This window comes from Rhipicephalus microplus, unplaced genomic scaffold, assembly GCF_043290135.1.
Source record: "Rhipicephalus microplus isolate Deutch F79 unplaced genomic scaffold, USDA_Rmic scaffold_15, whole genome shotgun sequence".
Taxonomy (NCBI): domain Eukaryota; kingdom Metazoa; phylum Arthropoda; class Arachnida; order Ixodida; family Ixodidae; genus Rhipicephalus; species Rhipicephalus microplus.
The window spans coordinates 1,070,464-1,080,000 of record NW_027464588.1 but is presented as its reverse complement, the minus strand read 5'-3'; the positions used below and the strand labels follow the sequence as shown (position 1 = coordinate 1,080,000).

Sequence of the window (9,537 nt, the reverse complement as noted above, 5' to 3'; positions counted from 1 at the left end):
GCGAAGCCAGCTGACCAGCGGCAAGACGCACAGACGAAAGGGAAGTTTTAACGAAGGGCTTGATTAAGCTGGTTGGTGCTGCATGGTAGACGAAGAATTGAGAAAAGCGCTTAACAGCGCTAACTACAGAAGAGGTCTCGCCTCTTCTATCCTCTCCTGTCGTTCGCACTGTTAAGCACTTTTCTAAATTCTTCGTCTACCGAGAAGTTTTATTAATCCGGCCTCAAGTGTTCACCTCCGCCGTCACTGCCCTACCTCTGGACCATTTCATTTCACCTGTTATGTTGACTCAACGGCATTACTTTCATTATGTCACTTTGTAAATATTCAATGCAATACGTGTCCATGTACTTCATGCTGTTTATGACGAGAGACGCGTTATGTTTTCCCATTTATAAAATGCTTAACAAGATTCCACTCGTGCAATCTTTTGAAAGATGTTTTTCTGGTTCCCTACTCACAAAAAATGTCTGACGCTAAATGTCTTCGTATGAGAATATTTCGTCCAATCGCGATGCGGTACACACGTCACTGCCGAAGCCGACTCACAAACGGTGAAAATGGTAAAACGCATTGACGAAAGGTTCCGCCCAATTGTATATAATGCTTATGTTGCTTGTGATATGGCCGGCGAGTTGCTAGCGGTGGGTATGAGCCATACTGCCGGTTCAATGACAACACAACAGTAATGAAAACGCGTACATAGAGGTAGACCAAATTGTTTTGAAAAGGGGGCGGCACGGAGGCGACGTCAAGATGTCTTTAAACACCTCCCATGCACCTGGTGGAGTACTTGTTTTCACTGGTGAGCTGTAAGTACATCCTCGTTCGTCAGCTTTACGTGATAAAGGCGAGTTTGAAACAGAGTGAATCGGCGTTCATTTTTATGCACCCCCCCCCCCTCCCGCCACGGCTTCATCACGTCTCGCATCACTCTGTTTACCTAAATTGCCCCTTTAGGTGTATTACCCAAGAGTTGGCAGTTTATTAAAATATTACTTGGCTGATTTTTTCTTTGTTCGGATGGGTATATGATGGTAGAAATGACGTGATAAAGTTCATTGCAGTCTTTTTCTGCTCGTCTAAAAAAATGAGACTTGGAATGTAGTGATCCTGGTACGTAGTGGTACGACTTGAAGCGCATGACCAGTGCCATAAGATATGTGTGGAAAGGGCGTGATGGGCGGTGGCACCTATATAGTGCAACGTCGTGCACTACTCGGCACCAATGGTATTACGCTGCTGAATGCAAAGACGTGAGTTCGACAATGAAAGTGGAGAATAAAAAAGTACGAGACACCGTAGACAAGTAGACAGACTCAACAATGCACCAACTTCCCCAGCAACGGATTCTATGACAGGGTTTTATTCACGGACACCACGACTACATTGTGACGAAAGTGAAAGGAAAAAGCACCTAGGCTCCCGCCACGGTGTTCTAGTGGCTAAGGCACTCGGCTTCGGACCCGCAGGTCTCGGGATCGAATCCCAGCCACGGCGGACGCATTTCGGATAAAGGCTAAAATTTTGGGAACCCTTAAGCTTCGCCTTTAAGAGTTGAACGCGATACCGAAATCCGGCCCCTAGTGCACCCTTCAACCGCTGAGTGCATACTTATTCATGTGTTTTGTTACATACACACGCACGCACATAAACACGCACACAGTATATCGGACCAGCGTGCGCTATTATCGCCAAATGGGCTCGTTTTCGTCGTGGCACCTGTCGAACAAAATGCGTTAAAGGGTCCCTGAAACACTTTTTTCAAGTAACCATGGAATGAATTCACTATAAGAGCTTATTGCCTCACGAATTCAACGCCGCAAACAATTTAAAAATATGTCCAGTGCGAGTGGAGTTACAAAGGTTTGTCGCACGGCGCAATTGCAATATATCTTCTCTCGTCTCGACGAAAGCGCTGGAAGCTAAGCAGGGAGGGGTGGCAGGGAAAAAAAAAAAAAAACTACCGTGCCTCGTGACCTTCAGCACTTTTTTTTTTCTTCGAATGCGCGGCTTTTTCAGTGGGATTGCGCGCACACGCGTGGACAAGTATATAGCGGCCTCCCACGGCTATCTCGGTAACTTCATTTTTCGGTCACAACCAACGTAGCCGACGCCGGCGACGGGTTGTCTGCGACACGAGCTCTTTAACGCTATTGCGTTAAAATGCTTGAGGCCCGTGTGCTTACACTTATGTGCACGTTAAAGAACCCCAGGTGGTCGAAATTTCCGGATCCCTCCAGTGCAGCGTCTCTGATAATCATATCGTGGCTTCGGGTCGTTAAACTCCAATAATTATGATTAGGAGTGCCTAGGCCTCTAAATGTTTGTTGAGGAAGCCCAGGTATTCAGTCAGTTCAGCAAGTCTCAAACCGTGCGACTCGAGATCATATCGTTGTTTTGGTGCGTAAAACCTTCTATTTCAACTCACTCAAGTTTTTCGCCTTCCGTTCTTTGTGAAGAAGTATGGTCGACTTCAAGATGCTGAACCACGTAAGAATTCCTACAATGAATAGCGATTTCACTGGTTCACCTGCGGCCTGCTTATTTTCCAAATGTTATAGTTCTATTCTCTAGCTCTATTCGTTCCAGCGTTTCAACATAAGCTGATGCGCATCGCATAAAAGCTCGGAGTTGAGGCACGCAAGCAGTGATGCAAATGAGTGATGCACTAAGTGTAGTTAGGAGACGACAAACATGACTTAGATATGCCAGTGATGTAACAACCGAAAGTCTCTAGCAATGTTGCCATAAAGGGCGGTGAAATTCAAATACCTGGTACTTTCGTGACTCCTTCCAAACCACCAGCATCCTGCTTTACTCTGATGACGTAGAAGTGACATTTGAAGGCCCAGCGGCAAAGAAGTTCCAGGGAGCCAAGAAAGGACGCATCTACCTCACCACGCACAGGGTAATGGTTTTTTTCCTACTCAATGCACTTTATTTTTCTGTCCTGATCCAAATGGTGCGTCATTTCTATTTTGTTGCTTATCCACATGTGACTTATCTTTTCTCCGAATATTTATCCATGTAGAATTAAAAGCACTGTCACTATTTCGATTGCTAAAGCCTGGTAAGAAAGTGCATTCTACCAAGTCATTCGCTGATTTTTTTTATTTTTTTTAAATGATCTAGCGCACGAGGTACACTGCCTGGCAGCGTTGCAATGTGGATCGTTACTTACAGTTGCTGTGTCATTTTAGTCTTACCTTCTGTAATACCTCCATCTACTTTGAAAGGTAATGAAAAGAACAATTTTTGGGGCTCTATTTGAAGTGGCAGGACTTGAGAAAGATTTGTGTTTCTTTTTGAACCAAACTCGAAAATCCACACTAAGTTAAAATATTTGACCCCCTTGTAGCTCATAAAAGCAACAAGCAAGCGACAAATCTACCCTGCAAAACAAATATTGCCAAACCAACAGAACACCGGCAGAAGTAGTGCGTTTCAAGTGGGGTAAAAAAAAGAGAGCCATGTAGTACACAAGCAGTCGCAATGCATATGAGTTAAATACAGTGAGTCAGCGGAATCTCTAGCGGAGGACGTCTTGTGGGTAATGAAGTCGTACTTAAAAGTAGTCTGATGTCTACTTGAATGGTACGATCATTTAGCTTTTGATTTTATATGCGAAATGGCGTGATAGGGGAACACAACTATAAAAATACCACCAGTCCCGTTTAAGAACATTGCAAACAAATGGCGAGTAGGGCAATCAGGTGGCCACAAATGGATCGCGGCACTGCTCAATTGCAACAGATGTGCGCACTACAAAGCCATTTTGCAGTAAAGTGTAATCGCAAATAATCATATAAAGAACTTTCTGAAACTTATGTCTTGTGAATATACGCACACTCTCACCAAGCGAGGCGTTTGTGGTTAATCCGAAGTCTGACTCTAACCTATAGCGTATACGTTCTCATATTTTGCCAAATATAAATAACTGATCTGAAATCTGCTGTTTGGCCATCAGCTGAAATGCGCACGCCCCGCGTTCAACAAGGATAGTGATTCCGGCGAGTTAGTTTACGTTCACGGCGAGTATGAACAACTCAATCAATTGAAGCGCGGAAATACGGCGTTCGTCGGGCCTATTGCTTCTTCAGTTACGTCTTGCAAGGGGGAACATTTGTCGCGGCATCAAACGGGCCTCTGATTGCCAAAGCGACACGCATACCTAAAACCAGTCCTCATGCTGGGGTGAAGCGAGGCATGCATAGGCATGAAAAAAAAATAATAATTTCCGTGAATTCTGAGCGAAAAGAGGTGAAAGCGGAGACACGCGGGTCTCCGTGCTCGCTTATGATCACCTGCTGTGCTTCGCTTCCCTTATATTCTGCCTGCAGGTGGTCTTCATCAACAAAAACAGCAAGGACTACCTGCAGTCGTTCAGCATGCCATTCGTCAGCATGAGCAACCTGGGCCTGGAGCAGCCCATCTTTGGAGCCAACTACATCAGAGGCAACGTCACCGCCGAGGAAAACGGTTTGGAACATTCGTGCACCTATGGACACGGTTCTCAACGGGGCGCTGGAGGAACGTGTCGTATAAACTAAAGTCAGTGGGTGCATCTACGACACATCCTGTTCACCTATCTCATCGTGAAATTGCATTGTCATACGCGAGGAATCACGTGAAACACGGGTAAAATTTAAACCAAAGGCTATTGTGGAAGTGTTCCTACGATACAAGCGCTGTATATATTTGTCTATTAAATCGGCAACCATTCGTGTTACAAAGGTTCACTGCGTGTAACTCAAACAAAGAAAATGCAACACGTCCGAAACTATCAGATTCTAAGGTTCATAACTTTCTTACCATCATATGAGTGGTACTGTTTCTTCGCCCCATTCTGTTCATTTTATGAGAGCTGGTTCAGTCCTTGAGCGGTCTTTTCATTCATATTAAGCAGAAAAGCAGTTGTAGAGTGTTACATCGAATTTCAACGTGGCCGTTCCGAACAGGAGTTTTAGAAACACTTTGTTACGGGAAAGAGCACGCAAAAAATCGCAGAAGGAGGATAGGGAAGAACAAGCGCTGACGACAACACAGAACGTTTATTGTTCAAGAAAAAGCCTCAATGCGTTTAAGGTATACAAGCGAAATGTGTTTCGAAACATGTACAGGCCTCCTGCCTAATTCTAGCTCAGTAAGTTTCCTAGCTGCAAAATGTCTTCATTGCTGTATCGGGTAATGGTATCGGGTAATTCAATGGATGGTGAAGTGAACCAGCTCCCCATGCTCAGACCTTTTTTTAAAAACAGGCACACTTGTAGTTGAGTTACTTGGACCACCATAGAGTTCTGCGTTCTCTTCAGTGTGCTTTTTTTTAGGATTTCATTTATTTTCGGAACTTCATTATATGAACCCCGCAATGGTGGTGTGATTTCGCCGATCACTTTCGTATGAGTCCTAAATGATTTAAGCAACGCACGAATGTGCAAACGCCTTCGCCATCCGTGTTTATTCTTCCCATTTTTTGTGAATCAGCCGTCGTCTACTTTGTCATCTATTGGGTAATTTGCTAATACGGGATAAATTGTAGTTTTTTATAGTGTCTAAGAAAATCTTAAACGCAAACTACAGCAAGGTACCGCACGATTTTTTAATATTAATACGGTAGAACCGATCTCACGAATGATGTCGACATTGACGTGATAAGCACTGAAAACAATAATTGTCGCATCCCACAGCAGCGAGCCGCGTTGCGCATGAAGTTTAAATGAGAATGTGTGAATGAAATGGCGCAGGTCTTGGGTTCTTCTGGAAATCCAGAGCGTGGAAGCATCGAGACGCATTCAACATGGCTTACAACACGAAATCGCGTGGCCTCACGATCTCAAAGATCGTGCATGCACTCTAAGAAACAGAAAAGCACATGCCACTTTTTTCGCGTATTCGTGACTTTCAGTGTGTATGACTCTCTTTAGAAAGACATTTCAACTCTCTTTTGCGCCCCACGATTACCTTGTATACCGAAATATAACAGTCTCCTAATAGAGTTCACGCGTCTCCTTAAACAGAGTCATATACGCGCCAAGCTTAAACTGAAAAAGAATCAGAGAGCTCTCATTTTTCTGAAATAGTAACTTGAACTCGCTTTTTTTTACTATCTAAAAATCCCATTCTTTCATTTTGACATCACACCCCAGCTAAGGACAGCATCTAGTTCTGGAAATAGAGGTAACACACGGGTGATACTGACGCTCGTGAGCATGAGCATTCCCGTGTCGCCAGTCATTTAAAGCGCTAGAGCTCAAATAACTTCAGATTCTGGGTCACGGCACACTTCGGACGATGTCCTTCACTTCTTGTGACAGGGAACTGGACTGGCAAGTGTTCTTTCAAGTTGAAGTTTATGAAAGGGGGAGCCATCGAATTCGGTCAAGCGATGATGAACGCGAGCAAGTTTAGTAAGTACTGATTCGTTCTTTTTTATCAATCGCATCGTTATGATATCGATATCAAATTTGACATCAATATTTCACATATTGGCCAATTCAATCAGCTAATGCACAGATCCAATATCCCACACGATGGGATACGCTGAACTTTCTAATATATATTCCAGCTCAGCGCGCACCAAACGTCATGGTAGTGGCGCATCAGGTGCCTGCTGGGCCGTACCAGCCACTCCACCCTACGGCCTACCTGCCAGGACAAACTACGAACGTCGGCTTCTTCCTCCCCGTCAACGTGTTTCCACAAGTGCCTCCAGGTGAGCCCTCTCGTGACGTCAGGCAAGCGTGGCTTTTTGTTAAGGCCAAACGCGAAACGGACCATCGGCGCCTTCGAGATTTGGCAAGACCTGGACGATACTGCACAAGTTTGGTTTCGACATCAACATGAATAACGAAAAAAAAACTAATATAAGTCGGTCAAGTCATGTCATAGCCACGTAGTCAAGTCAAGTCGGTGGATGTGTGCAGTCAATGTGCCAAAGTCTCAAGGCCTCAATGCGACGTCACATCAATGACGTCATCGATTGCGTTATGTTACGTAGAAGCCGTATGACTTTTGGTACACTGCTCTGTGTCGTCATCCTGACGTCAAATATTTGTGTACTCACAGATCGGTGCCATCACAGATCTTCATGACGTCATGACGCCCCAATTTGTGACGTCGTATGGATGCTATAATGATGTGTCCAAAGGCCAGTAGTCTAGCCGAGCGAAGCGCCTGTGCCTCTTGAAGTGAATGAGATTGTGTGTCCAGGTATAATCCATAGTTCCTATTTTCTTCACAGAAATAATAGGGAAAAGTGAAGAGGAAAAAAAGAAAAGATGGCACACGGCACGTGGACGGCTACCGCATGCACATTCGGCTGACGTAACAGAAAACGCAGGCTGCTACACGATGACGTCATCGCAGAAATTTGCCGCTTGTTCAAAAGAGGGCTAATCACGGAGTCTGTGCAAAACCCTGTGATATGCATAACGGTTTCAAAATCTCCTAATCTGGAAGCAGTCTAATTCCGCGTTACGTTAGGGAAGGTTTCTCAGGTTGTGGAAGGAAAGATGAATACGTCGAGTAAGAGAAAAAAAAAAGATTCATCTTGGAGTTTTCATAAGGAAACCCGGGAGCTCTTTTACCAAAATTATGACGGAATCTTGTCTGTTGAAAACCCCAATTATCATCTGTAAGCTTGGGAAGCAGGAACTTGTGTTGTTTTTTATACGTCAACCAATTCTTTTTACTTTACTCGCCTCCGCAGTTTTCATACGGAAGAAGCATTTTTGCCGGCATAAATTTTCCAATATGCTTAGCATAAACGTATACAGTTGTTCTAATTGACCACGTGTTATCCACTTTTCGGTGGAGGCGAGGATGCTGTAGGCCCGTGTTCTTCGATTTAGGTGCACGCTAAAGAACCCTAGGTGATCGAAATTTCTGGAGCCCTCCACTACGGCGTCTCTCTTAATCATATAATGGACTTGAGACGTAAAGCCGCACATATTAATCAATTTTAAATAATGTCATCTAGAATAACTGTCAACTCGGCAGAACAACGAAATGAACACCAAGGGAGGATAATCGCAGTGGAGGATGGAAGGAGGTTTGGTGGAATAACAAAATTATTTACTAGCATGCATAAAATTCGATAAGCGCGCGCCATAAGTGGTAAATGAAATATCACTGGGGCGTGCATTTCTCGTGATATCGACATAAAACAAGAAGCTGATCGTGATGATTGTAGACGCAAATCGAGAACGCCGGAGTGAGTAGCAGTGCTCTTAGTGACATCTCTTCATGCTGTGTTCATCTAAATGTTGCAAAACCCTATGTGGCATAAACATAAAAAATGTAACCCATTGGGATTTTTCAAATTCGTGTGCCACACTGACTTTTCGTTAACTGGCAAGTATTCTTTCTTTATAAATTCATGTGAATGCATACAATCGGGTTTTTAGGTGCTGCCTTGTTTTTGAACCAATTTTATGCATCGAAATTTTCGCAAAGTGCCGTTAAATTCATGATGTGTGGAAGGAGAAACGTAACTCTTATGTGAGCTTGGCCCGTATTGCGACTACACCTGAAGGTATAGTTCCGGTATTTTGCTTTATGTTGCAGCGAATTCGGTGTACACGTCTAACGTGCCTCCACCGTATCCCGGAGTGTGCCCGGCGAACGAGTACCCTCGGATGAGTCCCTCAAATACTTCTGGGTCGGGCGCCACGGGCACAGCTGGTGGCACAGCACAGCCACCACCACCAGGCTTCAAGGAGCCGGCAGCTCAAGAAAGTGGCCACAAAGAAGCCAAAGAAGAGCCGTCCGCGCCAGCCCCAAAACCCGGATTTAAGGACCCTCCGAGAAAAGAGTCGCAGTGATGATTCCACGACAGCTTGCTACGGAAGTATGTCACATGCAAACGAAAATTCAGAGGCAGAGTGTTACATCACAAGGCTTAGCGCTCAGTTCTGGAAATATTGTCTCTTCTCCTAATTGCCTAATTAGGTACCGGCCTTTAAGTTAAATTCAACAAATCTGCAGCGAGGTCTGTGCAAAAAAATGTTAACCATGCACGTGGCAAACGTTTCGATATTGGTTATGTCTGAGATGGCAAGAAAAGCATTTACAAGATTCAATCGGTACTTTTTGTTTTCTGTAAGCTTGCATTTTCTGTTTGACAGTGACCTACAAAGGGTATTTTCTGCCTTGATTTTGCTACTGAGTTGAATTTTTCTTGTTGATTTTTCTCTACCATCCGCTCAATAGGACAGAAACTAGAAAATTGTGATGTCCGACCCCTGGCCTCACGTCGACAGTTTAGTATACTTGTGTCTGATGCTTGTACTTGCGCCTACGCACAGATCCCTTTTGATGAATTCTCGTAAAGACCGCTCAACTAATTTATTTTTTGGCCCGGCAACAGCATCAAAATATATGTGCTGAACATTGATAATCATATTTACAGGTGAGAACAAAGACAGGAGACACAAACACACAATGAAATTCTGCAGGAAAAAAATCAAAGGTGAAAGTTGTGTAGCAGTTACAACGAATTACACTAACTGCAATTACGAATTGGCTTGAAGTTCA

The 9,537-nt window shown here is 44.1% G+C and overlaps 1 protein-coding gene across 1 annotated transcript; it reads left to right on the top strand.

Moving 5' to 3' along the window:
• Nucleotides 1–737: 737 nt before the first annotated feature.
• LOC119173738 (WW domain-binding protein 2-like) lies at nt 738–9,089 on the top strand. Its single transcript, XM_075883001.1, has 6 exons — nt 738–812; nt 2,809–2,911; nt 4,344–4,482; nt 6,318–6,410; nt 6,569–6,715; nt 8,569–9,089. The coding sequence occupies exons 1-6, from the start codon at nt 757–759 to the stop codon at nt 8,823–8,825; spliced, it is 795 nt and encodes a 264-aa protein (XP_075739116.1). The 5' UTR covers nt 738–756; the 3' UTR covers nt 8,826–9,089.
• Nucleotides 9,090–9,537: the final 448 nt, after the last annotated feature.